The 22677-nt window shown below is 37.4% G+C and overlaps 2 protein-coding genes across 6 annotated transcripts in view; both read left to right on the top strand.

The window, feature by feature from the left end:
* Positions 1 to 22677, top strand: part of LOC127510588 (gastrula zinc finger protein XlCGF8.2DB-like) — a 445238-nt gene that overhangs the window by 259963 nt on the left and 162598 nt on the right. The window contains exons 1-5 of one of the 5 annotated variants that reach the window (XM_051890270.1): positions 12579 to 12656; positions 14465 to 14568; positions 17389 to 17521; positions 18088 to 19636; positions 19715 to 19817. The exons of 1 other annotated variant lie outside the window; for it this stretch is intronic. In XM_051890270.1, the coding sequence (XP_051746230.1) occupies positions 17437 to 17521; positions 18088 to 19636; positions 19715 to 19817 (1737 nt within the window). In that variant the 5' untranslated portion in view covers positions 12579 to 12656; positions 14465 to 14568; positions 17389 to 17436. Of the gene's footprint in view, positions 1 to 11934; positions 12657 to 14451; positions 14569 to 17388; positions 17522 to 18087; positions 19637 to 19714; positions 19818 to 22677 lie in introns of those variants that run through there. 3 more of the 5 variants (XM_051890268.1, XM_051890271.1, XM_051890269.1) reach the window with 3 other exon arrangements.
* On the top strand, positions 3289 to 5957 carry LOC127510669 (gastrula zinc finger protein XlCGF8.2DB-like). The gene is made up of 2 exons (XM_051890569.1): positions 3289 to 3456; positions 4715 to 5957. The coding sequence occupies exons 1-2, from the start codon at positions 3372 to 3374 to the stop codon at positions 5653 to 5655; spliced, it is 1026 nt and encodes a 341-aa protein (XP_051746529.1). The 5' UTR covers positions 3289 to 3371; the 3' UTR covers positions 5656 to 5957.

Below are 22677 nucleotides of genomic sequence, written 5' to 3'. Positions count from 1 at the left end.
AAGATGAATGAAGGTCTTACGGGTGTGGAATGACATGAGGGTGAGTAATTAGTCATTTTCATTTTTGTGTGAACTAACCCTTTAATTTTACACACTTTGTTTATTGAATAATATGAAAAAAATACTTTAAGCTATGCCACTTTCCAGAAATGTATCAAATATCAAATCAAAATGTTCCAAAACTCTGGTTATAAAAGGTCTCTGCCACCAAACATGACTATTTTGCCTTTTAGACCGAATCTAACAGATGTACAAAATCTTTCATTGGCTGTTCTTTTCAGCACATAATTTGACAACAAATAATGTGGTTCACCAAGAATTCAACTGAATACCGCTGACATATGTTTTATTATTTTATAGTGTTTTTGTATAATGTATATGTACTTTTGTGATTTTAACGTGCGAATAGGGCTCTTATTTTGGTGTGGTGTTGTGACGTCATAAGCATGCGCCGAGCTTCTCTGCCTGTGATTCAGCCTGAAGAAAGGTTTGTGTTTTTAAGCATTTACACATGACATATACAAAACAAAGCGTTAAGTCTATTTTAGACTTCTTACAATTGATGTAAAATGATTTGATTATTATTTAATATAACATTGCAATGTTTTAGCTAACCGTAATGAACGTTTTTCAAGTAAAGGCAAGCACTTCCGCAAATGAGTAAAGGGTCCGTCTCATTTTGCTCCCCAAATCTTAAGTCAATTTTTCCTAAACAGTAATTCGGTCACTGGCGAGCTGTACTATTGATGAGAGAAACTACCCTTAAAAACTCATTTGAGTTAATCTCTTAGCAAAATGACTTCAGTGTTGTCAACTTAGCAATTTTGTTTATTTAGCAACTTTTCAGAATATCCTAGCAACTTCCCCCCCCAAAAAACTAACATTACACACATTATGTGTGAATTAAGTTGTTAAATAATAATTGTTAATTTATAATACACCTTGTTGTTAGCTTGTACATATTGTTGATCAGTTAGGTAGAATAATAAATAACTACCAATAAGAGAAAACGAAATAAAAATTAATACTGTTTTATTTAGAAACATAAGTAATTAAAAGTTATATTTGTGTATTTTATTTTTTTAGAAAAATAATCTACAGTATGCTATAACGGACCTGTCAACATTGGAAACTTCGAACGTGCGCATGAGATATTCAAAGCACAGTCATTTCTTAATCTGTTTGCAATATAACTAAATTGTATTTATAAAATAATTTTAATTACAATGGTCATGTTTGTGATTTTTTGTTTATTCATTATGTACACTATTTAAATTATTATTCAGGACAGGTGCAGTTAGGCTACTGCTACCAGTTTATTAATTTTCTTCTGATTAACTTTTATTTAACTGCAGACCAAAATAAAAATAGGCCTAATTGATAATAGGGTGAATTTGGGTAATCTGGGACATTTTTTGCAATTTTGACTTATGCGATTTATTTCAATATTTCAACATTAGACTTTTCTGAAATCCCCATGATGTTTTCTAACTACACCAGAAGAAAGAATGTAGATATTTAACCCAGAGGAGACATGCCATATTAGTGTTTTTGTGCCTGAATTTGATAATCTGGGACATAGTATTAGGCCTAAAAAAAAAAAAAAATTATCCATGCCAAACACAATATCACCAATTTTTAAAAAGCACTATGAAAAAATGACAGAGTACAGAAATCTCAATAAGAAAATATATATTATTCATAGAAATTTCATTAATTCATATGCACATATAGGCTAGTCGTATTTTTTTCTATTATAATTGTATAACATTTTTTTAAAATCAACTAAAATTTAAGCAACAGCAAGCAATAATGTGATTAACGGATTATTCCTTTGGTTATTCATTTAAGTTCTCCATTCTTTTAAAATTGGGGCTACTCAGGGAACAAATAGTCCTCGCAGGTAAGACTCATCATCATCTATCACGCCATTATCTTCTGCGCTTTTGGGATCGTCTCTGTCCCCATATGCATGGTGTAGCCCACATTAACACCAAATTTCTCATTATGGCATATATTAACCTTATATTAGAGTTAATTTTAAAGTATATCAGTGGTCTACCCCTAAGTTGTAATGAGATCTACGCCCTTGTCATTACACTTATAGATGCATATTTCCCCCATTTGAAGGCTGTCCCAGATTACCCAAAGCATGCTGTCCCACATTCTCAATCATATTTGATAAAGTAGGACAACAAATAAATGTTTGAAAGAAAAAAGATGATCTGACAGATACTTGTGCTGTTTAATGCGTTTGAGATGTGGTGTTCTCCTCAGTGCATAACTTATGAGCGGCTTTCCCGAAACTATTTTATTGATAAAGTTGCTTAAGTGTGTGTGTGTGTGGGAGAGAGAGAGAGAGAGAGAATGCACTGTCCACAAATCAGTGGTTTTTCGAACTGTTTCATGTCAAAACCCCCCAAATATAATAACACTCTGCAGGAGATATAATTCCTTTCCTAAAGTAGCTATAGCGTTTTACATGAAAAGACCCACTTGGACTGTGTGAGAAAATATAGGCAGCATATTATGAGTATAAATATAATTTTTTATTTTAAATAATTGGCTTATATTTTACCACTACTAAAGCAAAAGCAAAATTTAAGAAAATGTAGGCTAATGTAATTAGTCTGTGCTTTTGTTTTTATTTCTTTATAGTTTTGTGAATGTAAAAATAAAATCATTATTTTTGTTTTTAGATTGTAATGTTACAATGTTAGAATGTAATGTTATTTTAAGGCGAGACACCCCGGGTGAATAGGGTAAAAAAATTAACTAATAGATATCACCATACTTCCCCATCTGATTGATTACATTAAAAATTGCAAACATTTTTTGTATTACAAGTTTTCTAAAATGTTATGTTTAAATATGCAAATGAGGCATTATCAAATATGCGCTAATTTGCATACATTTCTAGAACAAAAATCTGAATATTGGATGACGTCAAGTTCAAAATTCTTGTTTAATTTTTTGGACATATTAAATTCAAAGGTTTTTGCAGAGGGAAGTTTGGATATCTCTTTTTATCACTCCATAAATCAGAAAATACTATAAACAGTATTTTCTGCAAAAAACTATATTAAAAAACTATAACTAAAAAGCAAAAAACTATATTAACATTATAAGGGAACTTCAAAGAACATTTTAAAATAATACTAATAAAAAAAAATTCATGTCACTCTGACTGACTCCATTACCAGTGCACTGACTATTGACCTAATGAGCTGATTGAGACGCACCCAAGATTTAGTTTGGATTTATTTTTCATCTTGTCAGTTATTCTTATCTTAAACATGACATATTGTCCAAACACACAGGTAAAACTCCTGGTGAAGCAGCTGAGATCCACGTGACACACTATTATAAAGATGGCGTTTATTAAAGTGGAGACTGAAGACTTGAAGATTGAAGAAGTATTCAGAGTGAAACAAGAAGATACTGAGACACAAACAGGTTTGTTTCATTCTCAGCTGAACTCAGTCACTTATTTATATAATGTTGACCTCTACAGGAATGAATGATGTTTTGAAGATTGTGTCATGAGTGGTAGGGCTGCGTTTATTTTGATAATTGATTAATCTAACGATTAATCGACTAATCATTGATTATTTCGCCGATTAATCTGTAGGCTTTGATGGATTATTCACCTTTTGCAATTAGTTCAAATATTGAGTTACACATATTCTAACTATTAAATAAAACAAGAAAAATCACTTCAGCTTTTGAAAATGTTTCTTAAAATGAGCATCTCTTGTTTCCATCTCCTCTCATGCCGGATGCATGTATATAGTGCAAGTTATTTTCAAAATGCTTCTCTCTAGCTACTGTAACTGTCCAGGTTATGGTCATTGAATGGCTTTCATGAAGTAAATGTGTGATTGTTAAGCTGTTTTATTGACGTCTTTCCGCTGTTGTAAAACAGCAATTTTATGAGACATGATTAATTTCACTAAGTTGTACAACTTACCTTTTGATGTTCATTCCTGTTTATTTCATGACAAGTACTAGTAAAGCGGAAGAAATTATTAGTTTGCGCGTCACTTGAACTGAGGCGCTACAGTGATTTGTTACGGCCTATTAAAGAGCCACATAAAATTGTTTGAATTTTATAAATAAAATTGTCAGAATTTGAAAGCTGAGACTTTTTCATATGGTTTTTGTTTCATGATCATATCTGTATCATATCTTGTCTGTTGGCACATTGTCAGTGTCCTCTTTGCTCCGTATTTTTCACTGCATGAGAACCAAGCATCAATTATGTGAGTTGGCAGCCCTCCCATGTCAGTCACTAGAGCGGCTCTTGAGATCAGGGTTTCAGTGAGGTTTACACACACAGCCCTTACTAGCCTACGTCCAATTTTTTGTTTTGATTGTAAGTGGATACAAATAAAATTACACTTTAGAATGATGTATTGCTTTTATCTGTATGAGCATAAATGAAAGAGTAATTTTAGTTATTAAAAAAAAAAAATGGCGCATTTATCGACCCCAGAGGGTTAAACCTCACAGATATTAGAGCTTCTGCAAAGCTCTGCCATACTTCTTTGTTACTCCACAATTGTGACATCAGCCAATGAATTGCCATGATTTAAAACAAGCATCCTCCAACCTTGAGGGTGTTCCCAGTGATTCTCTAAATGTCTACTTTTTTATGTCTGTTGTGTTGTGCTATTAAACTGGGGTTAACTTTTATTTGTCTTTTTTGTCTTAGACATGATGCCACTGAAAGTGGAAAGTCAAGAACTAAATGAAGATGAAGAAAAAGACCAATATGAGAAACATCATGATTTCATAAATGGAGAAAAATCTTTTAGTTGCTCAAAGACTGAAAAGACTTCATCAAGTAAAGGAGCACAAACAACAGGAACTAGACGTTATTTCACCTGCTCTCAGTGTGGAAAAAGTTTTAGTCAACCTGGATACCTTAAGGTTCACCTGAGAGTTCACACTGGAGAAAAGCCTTACACCTGCCAACAGTGTGGAAAAAGTTTCAATCGAAATGGGAGCCTTAAAGTCCACATGAGAGTTCACACTGGAGAGAAGCCTTACACCTGCCAACAGTGTGGAAAAAGTTTCACTCAACTAGGAAGCCTTCAAGTCCACATGAAAATTCATATGGAAGAGATCCCTTACATCTGTCAACACTGTGAAAAAAGTTTCACTCAAAAAGGAAGTCTTAAAGTCCACATGAGAATTCACACTGGAGAGAGCCCTTACATCTGCCAAGAGTGTGGAAAAGGTTTCATTCGAAAAGAATCCCTTAAGAACCACATAAGAATTCACACTGGAGAGAAGCCTTATATGTGCCCTCAATGTGGAAAGAGTTTTACACATAAAGTAACCCTAATTGTCCACATGAGACTTCACACTGGAGAGAAGCCATTCACATGTGGCCAGTGTGGAAAGAGCTTTAGAGGTAAAGTAAACCTTAATCGCCACATGACAATTCACTCAAGAGAGAACTGTTTTATATGCCATCACTGTGGAAGGAGTTTCAAAGACAAAAATCAACTTAAGGATCACATAATAAGTCACAGTGGAGAAAATCCTTTTATGTGCAATCACTGTGGAAAAACTTGCACAAACAAAGCAAACCTTGAGGTTCACATGAGAGTTCACACTAGAGAGCAGCCTCTTTTCTTGTGCCATTAGTGTGAAAAGAGTTTCACATAAAGAGACAAAAAAGAGACCTAAAGTGTCATTTGCAAACTCATTCTGTAAAGAAATTGCGGTGTTCCTCGGTGTGAGTGTTTATAAAAGGGAGAAATTTCAAAAATCACTTGTGCATTCACAAACTGATTTACTTTAGATCAGTGCAATAAATCTTTTTCCATCACGCATACAGAAACACCTGAAAAGTCATGCAGATGTGAGACCTATTTGTGTACTTCGTGTGGAAATATTGTTGTGAAATGCCACAATGTAAAATTATAAATAAAAGGACATAAACTGAATGATTTATTTGATCTTTAATGAGAGAATACAAAGGTAAATATGTTTTCAATTTGGACTTGAATATGGCTACTGTTGGGGCTCAACTGAAGTTGGTATGTTGTCATTTGTTCCCTTTGTTTTATGTTCACCACCTGTTTCTTGTTCAGTTGTCTTTATCTTGGGAATTTAACCCCTCAAACTTCTTTGGTTCTGTCTTCAGTTTTGTCTTTGGTTTTCAAAGCTGTCATGTTCCTTTCGTTGTGGATTATCTTCTTTGTTTTTGTGTTAAAGATTATTTGCTGCAAATAGATCCCCTGCTCTTCATCTCGTCTGACCCTTTTTGACAGAACACCGAACCCAAAACAAGTTAAATCTTGCAGCAGATTTGGATGGAGGTCCATTGGAGGATCATGTTGAGGACTTTTTGGAACTAAGCTACTGATACCCCTTTTCCATCAAGGCAGAATGAGTGCTGGTTCGGAGCCAGAGCCAAGTTTCAAATCAGTTCTTTGTCTTTCGACACCCAAAGTACCAGCTCTGAACCAGGAAAAGTGGTTCGTAAGTAGCACCAAAACATTGCTGGTCTAGAAGCAAGAACCGTTTGCGTCGGGGCTGGGGGCTTGGTTACCGTGACCAACAAGAAACTTGTTGAACACCATTTTTGAAATAGCAGCTAATCAAGCTAATAGCAGCTTGATTGTAATCTCTGTCTTTACAAATTACGGTGAGCCGTGTTTGGATGCGGATGTAGGTTTGCAAAGCCATGAGCATCAATTGTAATGAAATGTCCGTCATTGTTGATGGAAGGCTTGTTCGAGATGCATCAGAGCGATCGGCGTGTGATCCACGGGATCGTTTGTAGAGCATACGACTCCTTGTGCTTTTGGATCGCTCTCTCGGTGCTTTGATGTCATGTGCCGATCGGTCTGCGAGAAGCCGATGCATCTCGAACAAGTTTGGTGTGCTTGCCGCTGCAGCGCTAGCATTGCTGTGAAAGATGAGACGTATACAGTGACGTAAAACCTGGCTCTGTGCTGGCTCTAGCCTGTGGAAAGGCAAACCGGTTCTTCCAAACTGGCAATAGCACTAACTCTGAACTAGCACCCGGTTCGTGCTGGTGGAAAAGGGGTATGAGTGTTCTGGAATGAAGGCATTCACTCCAAAAACTTCACTTGAGTGGACTGGATGATTCCCTCTGATGCCAGCTGGAGAAACCACCTGTACCCTGGCTCAGTACATAGACACACTTACTGTCCCTTACTGTCAGTGAAGTGATTGAGAACAACACAACCACCAGCCCAGAAGCACACTGTAAACCTGATAAGTTCAGAATACTCAAAACTTTTATGGAAACCAATTATCTCAAAACATTTAAGTAAACCAACTCAGTTTTTAAGTAAATTGTTATTATAAATTACTATTGTTTCAAACTAGGGCTGTTAATGTTAACGCATTAATGTGTGCCGTTATTTCAAAAACCCTTAACTCCTTAAAATAATTAGCACAAATAAATTACTGAAGCACGCAAAATTGTGTCATTAATGTTATCTTTGTCACACAGTTAGATGATCTTGGGAGTCAGAAGTTTATCAAACTAAGCATCTACAATGGCGCAAGCACCTGTAACCCTGGTAGGTGGAAATTTCTATTCTAACCCTTTAATCTGTTTTTGCTTCTCTGTTTGCAATCAGATCATTTTAAGCCACTAAACTCGGGAACATTTTCAGTCCAATTATCTAGTAAATGAATGCATTGAAACAGTAATAATAATAATACGTTTTATTTATATAGCGCCTTTCCAGGGCTCAAGGACGCTTTACAATGTACATTTACCAAGGAAGAGATAATACAAGTAGAGTAGACAATGATGACAAACAATAGTTATAAGATACAGTAAAGGAACATTATATGGACAGGGCAGCATACAGAACAATAGAATCAAGTACAACAAAATACAAAACAGAACTTAAGAGACATAACATTCAGAGAATTATTAGTTAAATAATCAATAAATCAATCAATCCATCAATTCAGAGACATAACATTCAGAAAATAAGTGAGTTTTGAGTAATGATTTAAAATCAGAAATATTAGCCCAACAGAGTGAGCAGGGGAGAGAATCCAGAGTTCTGGAGCAACAACACTGAATGATCTGCCCCCCATTGAAGAGAGGCGATGCCGAGGGACAACGAGAAGGCCAGAGTCAGAGACGTAGTGAGCGAGTCGGGGAGTAGGGGACGAGCATGTTACAAAGATAAGGGGGAGCCAAGCCATGCAAAGATTTAAAAGCGAGCAGGAGAATTTTGAATTTAATACGATAAGCAACTGGAAGCCAGTGGAGATCATACAAAATTGGGGTGATATGAGCAGAACGTTTGGTATGGGTGAGTATTCTAGCAGCAGAGTTTTGAATGTATTGTAATCTGGAGATGGAGCTGACAGGTAGACCAATGAAAAGGGCATTACAGTAATCAAGGCGTGATGAGACAAATGCATGGATGACAGTTTCAGTTTTGTTACTGATGAAGGGACGTAGTTGGGCAATGCGACGTAGATGAAAGAATGCAGATTTGGTGATTAATATGAGTTAATATGAGACTGAAAGGAGAGGGTGGAGTCGAAGATTACACCTACATTTTTAACAGTACTAGATGATTTGATGTGAGAACCAGCAATCTCACAGGTGAAATTGGTCGGAATATTGCTAGTGAGTGAGGGAGTTCCAATAAAAATAATCTCAGTTTTGTCCATGTTAAGTTTCAGAAAATTTAAATTAAGCCAATCTTTTATGTCTTTTACACAAGCAGAGATTTTGTCAGTTTGGGCAGGTAGAGCAGGTGAACAGATTAGAGTATAATTGAATGTCATCAGCGTAAAAGTGATAGTTAACACCATGACGTTGTAAGATCTGACCAAGTGGTATTATGTATATTATGAATAATAATGGCCCGAGAACAGATCCCTGGGGAACACCTCGCTTCAGGGGGACAGTAGGTGATCGAAAATCCTTAACTGAGATGTAGAATTGTCTGTCAGAGAGATGGGAAGAAAACCAAGACAGAGCAGTACCAGAAATACCCAAATCTGAGAGACGAGAAATAAGTAATTCATGGGAGACAGTATCGAAGGCAGAGCTGAGGTCAAGTAGCAGAAGTATAGACAGAGAACCAGAGTCACCAGAAAGTAGTAGATCATTCACTACCTTTACAAGTACAGTTTCAGTACTATGGAGGGAGCGAAAACCAGATTGAAAGGGATCAAAGAGATTGTTTTCAACTAGAAAAGACTGAAGCTGGGAGGCAACAGTACTTTACAGTAATTTATCAATGAAGAGTAAATTTGAAATAGGACGGTAATTAGATAAAACAGTGATCGAGGTGGGGTTTCTTGAGAACAGGGGTAACTGCAGCAGTTTTGAGAGGCAGAGGAAATGAAGCAGAGGTAAGAGATGTATTGATGAAGTCAGAGATGGAAGAATGGCAAAGTTTCAGGAGAGAAGTAGGAGCAGGGTGAAGTTGACAGGATGACGAGTTGGATTTCAAGATCAACTTAGAGACAGAAGATGGGGTAGTCAGAGAAAAACAAGACAGGGACCGACCGGATAGATTTGGTAAATAGCTAAGCTTTGTAGTATCAGTAGAGAAGCAGTGGTGGACGGCATCGGTCTTTTCAAGTAAATGATCCAGAAAGGAACGGCAAAGCTCATTAGAGACTACTAGAGCATCCTGGGGTTGAAGTTTGGTAAGCTTATTTATTGTATTGAATAATGCTTTTGGCCTGTTGCTTGATTTATTAATTGTGGTAGAGACAAAACTAGAGCGAGTCAAGTTGAGAGCAGATTTGTATATTTTGAGATCTAAAACAGTCTAAAACAACGCTAATGTAAAGAAAATCAGCAACCAGTTTTCAGTGAATTATTCATTCCAGTGTCTGTTTAGGTTTAAAACAATATTCAGAAAATTGTTATATTCTGTGATTGTTTCTGAAGAACGAGATCCCTCACACATCATGCTGTGTGAAATACACACTGAACAGAACGTCAAAACATCCCACCACTGCATGGCCAGATGATATGATACACAAGCTACATTCCTCGGCTGGATAAAACAGTATTTCAGTATTCTTTGCCTGTGTTTTGTAATATTGGACAGTATTGGTGGTCCTGTTCAGTATTGCAATCATCCTTCAATCTGCTGGATAAAGCAAATGACTACAAAATGAATGTGTTAAACAAGATAAATGATGTATGCTTACTTTCATGAGAAGTATGCAATTTTAATTGCACAAAGCCAGGAGTCCTACAGCAGTACAGTGACTTCTGAAGTGTAATGTGTCCCCTGGGTTTATACACCCTGATGTGCCGTACCTTGGTGCTAGTACAGTGGGTACGGAAAGTATTCAGACCCCCTTAAATTTTTCACTCTTTGTTATATTGCAGCCATTTGCTAAAATCATTTAAGTTCATTTTTTTTCCTCATTAATGTACACACAGCACCCCATATTGACAGAAAAACACAGAATTGTTGACATTTTTGCAGATTTATTAAAAAAGAAAAACTGAAATATCACATGGTCCTAAGTATTCAGACCCTTTGCTGTGACACTCATATATTTAACTCAGGTGCTGTCCATTTCTTCTGATCATCCTTGAGATGGTTCTACACCTTCATTTGAGTCCAGCTGTGTTTGATTATACTGATTGGACTTGATTAGGAAAGCCACACACCTGTCTATATAAGACCTTACAGCTCACAGTGCATGTCAGAGCAAATGAGAATCATGAGGTCAAAGGAACTGCCTGAAGAGCTCAGAGACAGAATTGTGGCAAGGCACAGATCTGGCCAAGGTTACAAAAAAATTTCTGCTGCACTTAAGGTTCCTAAGAGCACAGTGGCCTCCATAATCCTTAAATGGAAGACGTTTGGGACGACCAAAACCCTTCCTAGAGCTGGCCGTCCGGCCAAACTGAGCTATCGGGGGAGAAGAGCCTTGGTGAGAGAGGTAAAGAAGAACCCAAAGATCACTGTGGCTGAGCTCCAGAGATGCAGTCGGGAGATGGGAGAAAGTTGTAGAAAGTCAACCATCACTGCAGCCCTCCACCAGTCGGGGCTTTATGGCAGAGTGGCCCGACAGAAGCCTCTCCTCAGTGCAAGACACATGAAAGCCCGCATGGAGTTTGCTAAAGATGGTGAGAAATAAGATTCTCTGGTCTGATGAGACCAAGATAGAACTTTTTGGCCTTAATTCTAAGCGGTATGTGTGGAGAAAACCAGGCACTGCTCATCACCTGTCCAATACAGTCCCAACAGTGAAGCATGGTGGTGGCAGCATCATGCTGTGGGGGTGTTTTTCAGCTGCAGGGACAGGACGACTGGTTGCAATCAAGGGAAAGATGAATGCGGCCAAGTACAGGGATATCCTGGACGAAAACCTTCTCCAGAGTGCTCAGGACCTCAGACTGGGCCGAAGGTTTACCTTCCAACAAGACAATGACCCTAAGCACACAGCTAAAATAACGAAGGAGTGGTTTCACAACAACTCCGTGACTGTTCTTGAATGGCCCAGCCAGAGCCCTGACTTAAACCCAATTGAGCATCTCTGGAGAGACCTAAAAATGGCTGTCCACCAACGTTTACCATCCAACCTGACAGAACTGGAGAGGATCTGCAAGGAGGAATGGCAGAGGATCCCCAAATCCAGGTGTGAAAAACTTGTTGCATCTTTCCCAAAAAGACTCATGGCTGTATTAGATCAAAAGGGTGCTTCTACTAAATACTGAGCAAAGGGTCTGAATACTTAGGACCATGTGATATTTCAGTTTTTCTTTTTTAATAAATCTGCAAAAATGTCAACAATTCTGTGTTTTTCTGTCAATATGGGGTGCTGTGTGTACATTAATGAGGAAAAAATGAACTTAAATGATTTTAGCAAATGGCTGCAATATAACAAAGAGTGAAAAATTTAAGGGGGTCTGAATACTTTCCGTACCCACTGTATATGATCCAACTGAATAATATGTTTTATTTAATAATTTTTATTTATATAGCACCTTTCAAGAACCCAAGGACACTTTACATAACGCAGATAGATACAAATACACAATCAGGCCACTGGAAATCAAAATTTCAGGATGTCAGTTGGAAATAGACCTTTAAAATCTCCAGACACTTTTGTATTACGAAGTTATTATTAAGGATTGCTCACCGTGAATACAGGTGTTTGCAAAGTTGTGTAAATATATAGACATGAAATGTGTTTTGTGCAAAGAGGGAAGAGAGAGCATTGTTCATTTATTTTATGATTGTATTTACAATTATTTTAGTGTGATTTGGCTTTTATTGTTAAAACAATAATAAGAACTCACAGAAAAAGATTTTTTTTTTTTTTTATGATAATTTTGACTTTAAAATTTGGTATATTGTGTATTTACCCATTTTATATGGAAAATGTATATTACTTGATTATAGAGATTTTTTTTCTCCTTTTTCTTTTTATTATCATTGTTTCTCCTAGTATTTGATTTGATGTAACTGATGTTATTATTGCCTTTCTATGTTCATTGTTCAAGAGATTGCAAGCAAGCAAGTAAATAAATACATACATACATTCATACAAACTTGTTTTAGACATCAGCGTGTGATCAGGACTTTTATTTTGGTCTGGCGATGTGACGCCATAAGATCGCGCCGTGCTCCTGCATCTGTTTTGGCTGAGAAAAGGTTTGTGATTTTTCCAGCATTTAAAGCGTTTAATTCGCTAAAACCCCAGTTTACTCCAATGTATAGTTTGTACTAGCGATGTAAATTATTTCATATAATATTGCAATGCTTTAACTAACATTAGTTACGTTTATTTTTGCGAGTAAAGTGTATCTGCACATTAACAGAAAAGGTGCGTCTCATTTAGCGCCCTTTATCTTGAATTAGTTTATCGTACATGAATTCTGCTACTGACATTTATTGATGAGAGAAAGGGAGTTTTTCAGAAGTCCGAGTCGACTGAATTGTTTCGGAAAATGATTCACTTTTGAACCGCTTTAATCGCTGCACGCTGACGACACATGCTGGTCAAACCCGTGTAAATGCAACAAGAACAACAATGTAATGACAACTTTTACAAACCATTAGTAAATATTTTGATGAAAATGTAATCTATTAAATGTTATCAACAAATCATTAAATACAAATATAAATCATAACTCTGGGTAATTTGTTCTTTTATTAATTTGCAGTGCTAGTTTTGAGTGTTGTTTTTAGCTAATCAGGCCATTTAAAGGGATAGTTCACCCAAAAATGAAAATTTGATGTTTATCTGCTTACCCCCAGGTCATCCAAGATGTAGGTGACTTTGTTTCTTCAGTAGAACACAAATGATGATTTTTAACTCCAACCGTTGCGGTCTGTCAGTCGTATAATGCTTGTCAATGGTAACACCATCTATAAGAGTCAAAAAAACATGCACAGACAAATCCAAATTAAACCCTGCGGCTCGTGACGACACATTGATGTCCTAAGACACAAAACGATCGGTTTGTGCGAGAAACCGAACAGTATTTATATCATTTTTCAGGATGTGATGTCTCGCGCTTATACTTAAATGAGCGCGAGAGATCACTTCCGTCATCAGAACGCGTTTTCAGACCTCACCAACCGGATGCGCAAGGCAGTTGGACATAGTGGTGTTTTAGAGGTGAAAAATGATATTCTACTGAAGAAACAAAGTCACCTACATCTTGGATGCCCTGGGGGTAAACAGATAAACATCAAATTTTCATTTTTGGGTGAACTATCCCTTTAAGGCCATAACAGTCCACACAGACTTTTTTCAAAACCGCAGCTTTCTCTATGCGATTTGGCCGTTCGTTCACATGCAAACACAGTAGGGTCACTGAAACTGAACCTTTTTGAAAACTCCTGCCAGGGTGAAGATTTTCAGAAACTCCAGTTGCAGTGTTGCCATGTAGCCAGTAAAACTGGAGTTTGGCTTGTGACGTCGGAACTGGAACCAATAATAGCCTTTATTTCAGGCTTCTGATTGGCTAGCATGGCTTTACAGTTAGGGTTGTATCTCCAACTTTTGGCTTGGCATGCTCTTGACAGTGCTTCATAGTGTGTTTTTGTATTTTCATCTGGATGGCGAATTTTTTTTTTTTTTTTTTTTTTTTTTTTTTAATAAAGGAAAAACGCTGTATTACGCATGCCAGACAAATAGCTGGCAATGTCACTTTGTAAAGAAAGACTACATGTCTGCGCTTATATGCATTCTTTTACAGTTTATTGCACTTTTGATATTCTTCTCATTATTTCCCTATAGCGTTTAATAAATTGGAAGTCTTGCACATTCACAGAAAACACCTCACTTCTGCGCTGAAAATTAAGGTCGATACGATAGACTAAACATGTAATACGCATGAGCATGCCGTCACCATTTTTACAGATTCACGTTTTTGCAGTTTACACAGATGACAATGGTATCTTTATCAAAAACTTAAACTTTAAAACCTATTTTCAAAAGTTTGCGTTTTCAGGTAACCAAACCGCCATTGGCGTGTAAATTGGGTTGCCAACTTCAGGAAAGGAAAATAAAGAACAGTCGTGGTTCTTTACAGGAAAATAAGGGACAGAGAATAAGGTACACTCAAAATATTTGTACTGTACCACACAGTGTATGTCATTTCAGTATCTGCATTTGTGTATAAAAGATGTAAAGCTTCTCTGATATAAACACATTTGGATAATTCTGTCAAATCATACAGTCAAACCAAAATTTATTCAGACACCTTGAACATTTCATTAATTATTACAGTTTATTCACTATAGTTTAAAAAAATGGTAATAAAATATGACAGAATCTCAGAGTTAAACTGTGTCAGAAAAAAATTATCTTAATTATGTCAGATAACACTTAAGCAAAACATGGTCAGGTCAAAGTGTCTGAATAATTTTTGGTCCGAAATTTGTATCAATTTTACTGGTAGTCCACTGTATGAAGAATTTTTGGGTATAATATATCACAGTTTACTTTATTTTGCTATCCTCACTTACATAAATGAACTATAGTGTCCTGCACCCACTAGTAAAAAAAACAAACAAACCATAAATTACATCTAGTGTCTGAATAATTTTTGGTTTGAATGTATGTATGTAAATATCATCTTTTTTTTTTTCCTGAAGAAAGACAAACATAAATGAAGAAAGCCAAAATATTATCCTTTTCACACATAAGTTTAAAATGTTCTAGCTGACACCCCATTGTGAGTTTTTTTTATTTATTTATTTTTTTTAAGGTTTTTTATTTTTGAATGTTTCACTTTATTATTTCCATGGCAACTCATCATGCTTGTCATGTGACAACCTGCAGCCACAACAGCGCTGTATGACAGACGTATCGCTTTTATTCCGTTTTTCCTTTTTTACAAACCCGATTCCAAAAAAGTTAGGACACTGTACAAATCGTGAATAAAAAAGGAATGCAATAATTTACAAATCTCATAAACTTATATTTTGTTCACAATAGAATATAGATAACATATCAAATGTTGAAAGTGAGACATTTTGAAATGTCATGCCAAATATTGGCTCATTTTCTATTTCATGAGAGCTACACATTCCAAAAAAGTTGGGACAGGTAGCAATAAGAGGCCGGAAAAGTTAAATGTACATATAAGGAACAGCTGGAGGACCAATTTGCAACTTATTAGGTCAATTGGCAACATGATTGGGTATAAAAAGAGCCTCTCAGAGTGGCAGTGTCTCTCAGAAGTCAAGATGGGCAGAGGATCACCAATTCCTCCAATGCTGTGGCGAAAAATAGTGGAGCAATATCAGAAAGGAGTTTCTCAGAGAAAAATTGCAAAGAGTTTGAAGTTATCATCATCTACAGTGCATAATATCATCCAAAGATTCAGAGAATCTGGAACAATCTCTGTGCATAAGGGTCAAGGCCGGAAAACCATACTGGATGCCCGTGATTTTTGGGCCCTTAGACGGCACTGCATCACATACAGGAATGCTACTGTAATGGAAATCACAACATGAGCTCAGGAATACTTCCAGAAAACATTGTCGGTGAACACAATCCACCGTGCCATTCGCCGTTGCCGGCTAAAACTCTATAGGTCAAAAAAGAAACCATATCTAAACATGGTCCAGAAGCGCAGGCGTTTTCTCTGGGCCAAGGCTCATTTAAAATGGACTGTGGCAAAGTGGAAAACTGTTCTGTGGTCAGACGAATCAAAATTTTAAAGTTCTTTTTGGTAAACTGGGACACCATGTCATCTGGACTAAAGAGGACAAGGACAACCCAAGTTGTTACCAGCGCTCCGTTCAGAAGCCTGTATCTCTGATGGTATGGGGTTGCAAGAGTGCGTGTGGCATGGGCAGCTTACACATCTGGAAAGGCACCATCAATGCTGAAAGGTATATCCAAGTTCTAGAACAACATATGCTCCCATCCAGATGTCATCTCTTTCAGGGAAGACCTTGCATTTTCCAACATGACAATGCCAGACCACATACTGCGTCAATTACAACATCATGGCTGCGTAGAAGAAGGATCCGGGTACTGAAATGGCCAGCCTGCAGTCCAGATCTTTCACCCATAGAAAACATTTGGCGCACCATAAAGAGGAAGATGCAACAAAGAAGACCTAAGACAGTTGAGCAACTAGAAGCCTGTATTAGACAAGAATGGGACAACATTCCTATTCCTAAACTTGAGCAACTTGTCTCCTCAGTCCCCAGACGTTTGCAGACTGTTATAAAAAGAAGAGGGGATGTCACACAGTGGTAAACATGGCCTTGTTCCAACTTTTTTGAGATGTGTTGATGCCATGAAATTTTCTCAGTTTAAACATTTGGTATGTCATCTATGTTGTATTCTGAATAAAATATTGAAATTTGAAACTTCCACATCATTGCATTCCTTTTTTATTAACAATTTGTACAGTGTCCCAACTTTTTTGGAATCGGGTTTGTATTTAAAATATTCAAATTTTGTGTCATCATCTACCTGATATTCCAATTCTCAAATACATATAAGTGAATATGTTTTATCGTTTAAAAACCTTTATAATGATTATGTTAACTGTTTTATAACACGTGATTGGTGCCGCCATGTTAGTTTTCTCCGCAATTCAGAGAATCGTATCTATCGGATTTACAGCACGTCAATTCCTCCAGTTCTCCCGAAATACATGAAAGTGGCCTTTAGATCAGCGTAGCAGTCGATAAACGGGACAAGGAAGGTCACATATGGGACAAATCAATTAGGCCCAATATAAGGGATGTCCCGGCTAATACAGGACAGTTGACAGCCCTATGTGTAAATGAACAGCCAAAACGCATGAAAAGTTTTCCGTTTTTAGTTGAAAACGGTGTCAAGTAAATAGCCCCCGAGACGCACCCAGAGATTTAATTTGGATTTTTTTCCCCTGTTAATTATTCTAAACAGAAAAACTCCTGGTGAAGCAGCTGAGATCCATGTCACACTATTATAAAGATGGCGTTTATTAAAGAGGAGATTGAAGACTTGAGGATTGAAGAAGTATTCAGCCTGAAACAAGAAGATACTGAGGAACAAACAGGTTGGTTTCATTCTCAAAGCTGAACTCAGTCATTTAAAATGTTGACATCTTCAGAAATTAATGATATTTTTGAAGAATGTCATATGAGTGTCCTTACTAAAGCAGTTTTATATAACATGGAGTGGGTCGCCTCATGTGGACAGACGTTGAGATATTCATTGAATCTAGGGCTGGAACGACGTTGTTGATTTGCATGGAATGTGTCGATTCGTTGCACTATTTATGTTTCCCAACAGTGGCGGCTGGTCAATAGGGGGCGCTGGGGTGCCGCTACTTTAACATTTTAACAATACGTTAAATATATCACAAATTAATAAAAAATTTAGTCGCACTATTCGACTATTAGTCATATTAAAATGTAGGAAAAAAAAAAAAAAATCAAAATTGGATTTCGTTTATATCTGTGTGTGGAGTGCCGACCAAATGAGTGTGTATGTAGGTCCGTAAACTTTTGAAAAGCATGTGACTTGAGGCTGAGCTCTAATGATTTTAGCGAATCAATATTGTTTTTATATTTTTGGCCTCATGTGATTGGACCGTTTTCAATGACTCTCATTCCTGCTCAGCAGCTTGTCAGTTGACTGGTACTGATCAATGTGGAAGCAAGCACAATATCCAGACGAAAGAAAATTCAGTTTTATCTTTACAAACATACCCTTTTACAAGGCGTTCACACAAAGAAAAAAAAAGGATCAAGGAGCTTGGACCGGATCGACCCAACTTGCAAATTCAGCAGCAGTCAAGTAATCGTGGGCGAGCTTACACTCGGGGATTCACCACCACTTCTTATGGCAAATGGAGTTGGCTAGCCGGATGCGATGTAAGTCACGCCTTTTATTGTTTTCCCTGTTTGCTGTTTCAAAGTCCTGGCACGGAAACGCCGTGGGCAACGACAGGGGTACGCGACTTAAAACATCTTTCTGAAAAGTGCAAACGGCATGAAAGTAGCCGCAGCCATCTTGACAACGCTATGAGGCTACAGATTTTTGGGAAGCTTAACATTGCTGAACAGCTAGATGAAAACTACAGGATTGGCATTAGAAGGCACAATGAAGAGGTCATAAAAAATCGCCACATCCTGTCTAGAATAATAGACTGTGTGAAATTTTGTGGCGCATTTGAGCTGGCTTTGCATGGCCATGATGAAAGTGAGAGCTCAGATAATCCCGGGATATTCCGTGGCTTGGTGGACTTTGTTGCTTCCCTTGATGGAGTGTTGAAAGAGCACCTCGAGAATGCCGCTGTGTTTAAGGGAACTTCGAAAATCATGCAGAACGAGCTCTTGGACTGTATGTTGTCTGTTGTGAAGGAACACATAATCAAAGAAGCACAGAGCAGGGATTTTCTCTCAATCCAGGTCGACGAGACCACTGAAATTGCCACACAGTGCCAACTTGTGCTTGTGCTGCGCTACATTGATGCCAAAAGCAATGTCCAGGAGAGGTTTTTTGAGTTTATCCCACTGCATTCAGCTACAGCCGATTCCATCGTTACAGCTCTTAAAGAGCGTCTTGCTGTCATCCTTCCTGAGGATCAGAAGAGTAAACTTATCTCCCAATCATATGATGGAGCCAGCGTGATGAGGCGTTCCACTGCAGGTGTTCAACGGAAGATACAAGATGTGTACCCAAATGCCCACTACATCCACTGCTATGCACATGAACTCAGTCTAATAATGCAGCAGGCCACGTCTTACATACCCAAAGTGAGAATTTTTTTCTCTGACCTTGGAGGATTTGCCAGCTTTTTTTCGAGATCACCCAAGCGCACCGATGTTCTTGATAAAGTAGTGGCCCAAAGACTACCAAATTCAAGCGATGTTAGATGGAATTTTCACAGCTGTGCCATCAGTACCGTGTTTGAGTACAGAGAGGACCTCATCCGCTGTTTTGAAACCATACAAGACTCAGGTGACTTTGACCTCATTACCGTCAGAGAGGCAAGAGCCTTTGCAATGCTGCTTGAGGATCAGGATTTTAAGTTCTTTCTGCAACTTTTCCACAACATCATGCCACATGTGGACCTCCTCTATACTAAACTCCAGAAGAAGGACATAGATTCGGACCACATCAAGAAGAGCATCCAGAAGTTCCAGCAGGACATAAAGAAGATCAGGTAGCAGTTTTGTTCTTTCTTTTACGATTTTTTTTATTGTTATTATTATAATTTATACATTTTCTTACTCCTTTGCAGAAATTCTCTCCATCCCCTGGTTGACCAAAGCAGTGCAGGTGGTTCTCAAGCAAAGAGGCGCCGGTCGCTCAATCCAGAGGTCCATGAACGGATTGCAGCAGAGGTGAGTTTTTCTTGCAGTCCATGTTATACTGCAGTATGGTATTTTTATTTTTTTTTAATCTTGTGCTCCAACATTTAAATTTTACATCAGATCGTTTACTATGAGAGTGGAGGGGAATTTACAGAATTTAAAGACCTGAAGACCAGATAGGATGAATGAAGACCAGGAGTTAGAAGTGCAGCCAATTGAAGAAAATTTTACTAAAGAATAGTTCAGCAGAATTCAGCTTCAACACTCAGCAAGGAGTTCATAGGCCACTCTGCGTACACACTCATTACAGCAGCAATTATGCTCTAATGGGGTGTTCACACCAGACGTGACTTGCGCGAACAAATCGCGCTATTCGCGCGTAGTTGGACGCTTGAACATTTTGAGTTTACTCGCTTCATTCGCGCGTGAAATTCACTTCACAACAGACGCGAATTCGCGTCACGAGAGGGGCTTCTGCCAGGCGGATCCAGTCTCGCTTCTGCACACTTCCTCTGAATAAACACATCAACTCGTCAGCGGGAAAGTAGTTGTAAAATACGGTGAATAAGCTATATATATATAGCTCAAATTGAGTAAAGAGCGTGTCAAACGCCCAAAACGCTCGATTCGCACCACATCATTCGCGCCGCAGGATGTCTATTGTGAATTGCAATATAGAGAAGCTACGGTGGCCAACACAGGACAAATATGTTGTCTGAGACAGCAGAGAGTAGCCAGTCAAGCAAATGCGCTCTATAGAGCAGTTTGTCCTTTTAGGGCTACTGTAGAAACATGCCGGCGCAAAATGGCGACTAGATAGAAATGGCTCCATCTAAGGTAATAAAAACATAATGGTTCATTTTGTAAGGTCTTTATACACCACTGAAAACATAGTTGTGTATATTATATTGCATTTCTGTCAATAGATCCTCCTAAAATGTACACATTGCACCTTTAAGCACGAAGTGACCCACCAAGGTCATGTGTCAGTAGGGATGGGTATCGTTAAGGTTTTAACAGTATTACTACTCTTACCGATACTGCTTATCGACCCACATTACATTACATTAATGGTAATCTTATTGGTTCTTTTTGTTGTTGTTTTTTATTAAAAAAAGAAACAAATTAAGAACATAATTAACATTGCTTTATATTCTGAAATGTAAAATAAATATCTATAGCAAAAAAAACAAAACAATATTTGAACAAAACCAATATAAAACTTATATCTGTAAATGGACCACTGCGCAAGCATTTGTTTTATGTACATAAGATACAATAAGAACAAAGAAACAAAGTACAAACAAATGGTCAAATAAATACAAGAAGTCAAAGATACAAATGAAATAAACAGTGCTTTAATTTCAGAAAGGTCTACTAACATTACTGTTCAGAAAAGTTATATGGCCTACAAAAGAAATCTAATAAAGTAATAATAAAATGTAAAAAATAACAATACTTAGTTTTCACTGTATAAATAGATAGATTAATGCTTATTGAAGCTGTTTTATTCACATTAGACTGCTGCCACTAAAAAGACTGAATGCAGATCTAATAATACACATTTTCTCCCAACTTTTACGCCCATTTAAGATGATAACTGTGTTTAAGTGAATACTCTCCAAGTCAGTCGACATATTTTGTGTGCATTTGATTGTTTAGACGTGTACACGAAGCCTAAAGTATAATTTGCTTGTCTAGTTGTGGTCCGTTTTGGAGTTCACACACAGAAGTTGAAGTTGGAATCAGCGTCTCTTCTGTGGATTATTGTGCTTTAAATAGCTCTTTTTATAACCAAACACATCCCGCAATTTAGCAACAGTAGAGACTGTGTTTTACAACAATCACCGATTGTGCTGATTCTGACATTGAGTTTGGGTTGTGGGGAGAAATGACAGTGCTGTGAAGAGAAGGAAGTTGCGCTAGACTGGCTATTTAATAGTTTTACCTCAAATATCTTCTTTTAATAATCCTTAGAAGCCAAAATCAAAGTCAAAAATAAATGAACTTTATTATAAAAAATGAAATAAAATAAAAAACAGTATTGAACTATGAAAATATGCTAAATTAAATAAATATATAATATGAATATCTTACATTAATAAATATTTAAGTAAATAAAAGACATGCATTTAAACTGAAACAAAAAGTAATACTCTTAATAACAAATAAAAACATTTACATTCAAAATGAATAAAAATGACACTCCAAATAACAACAAAATTTGAATTTGTGAAACTAGTCCTGTTGCAATAGATTAAAGTTTAACATGATACATTTCTAATTCTAGTTCTATTTTAGTATTTAAAGTTAAGGAACCTCAAATTATAATGGAGAAAGCAGAGTTGGTGTGCATGGTGTCCGGTCAGTCTGCTCCTTCTGGCATCATAAAGCACACCCATTTCACTGAACACCCTTTCACTACGCACAGTGGATGGTGTGGGGCACAGAAATTTCTTGGCCAGATGTGCAAGTGTTTTAAATCTTGTTTAATTTTTCTGCCACCACTGCAGAGGCATGTCACTTCTTTCAATGACAGGCTCTGACAAATAGCACTCAAGCTAACTCTCAAAGCTGTGCATTCCCTGAGAAACAGCAGTGGCTCCAAGGACCCTGGCGTACAGGGTGTCCAGTAAAGTGGGCTGATGGATTCTTTGCTTCTTTGTCTCTGGATCCAAACCCTCATCCTGCTCAGGTCCTTCTGGTGCAGGGCTCGGATCTTCTTTCTGAGCTTGCCAAGCTCTTCAGCTTCCTCGTTTAGCCACAGTTTTCCTTTCTCAAGTGTTTCTTCAGACGCAAAGGCACGGGCCTTGTATCTAAGATCTAGGACCAGAATTTTTGTCTCTTCTGCCTTGGAAAAACGCTTTATCAGGCTTTCAAGCATGGTCTT

The sequence above is a fragment of the Ctenopharyngodon idella genome, chromosome 4, assembly GCF_019924925.1.
Source record: "Ctenopharyngodon idella isolate HZGC_01 chromosome 4, HZGC01, whole genome shotgun sequence".
In the NCBI taxonomy this organism is placed as follows: Eukaryota; Metazoa; Chordata; class Actinopteri; order Cypriniformes; family Xenocyprididae; genus Ctenopharyngodon; species Ctenopharyngodon idella.
This window is presented reverse-complemented; position numbering and strand designations above follow the sequence as displayed.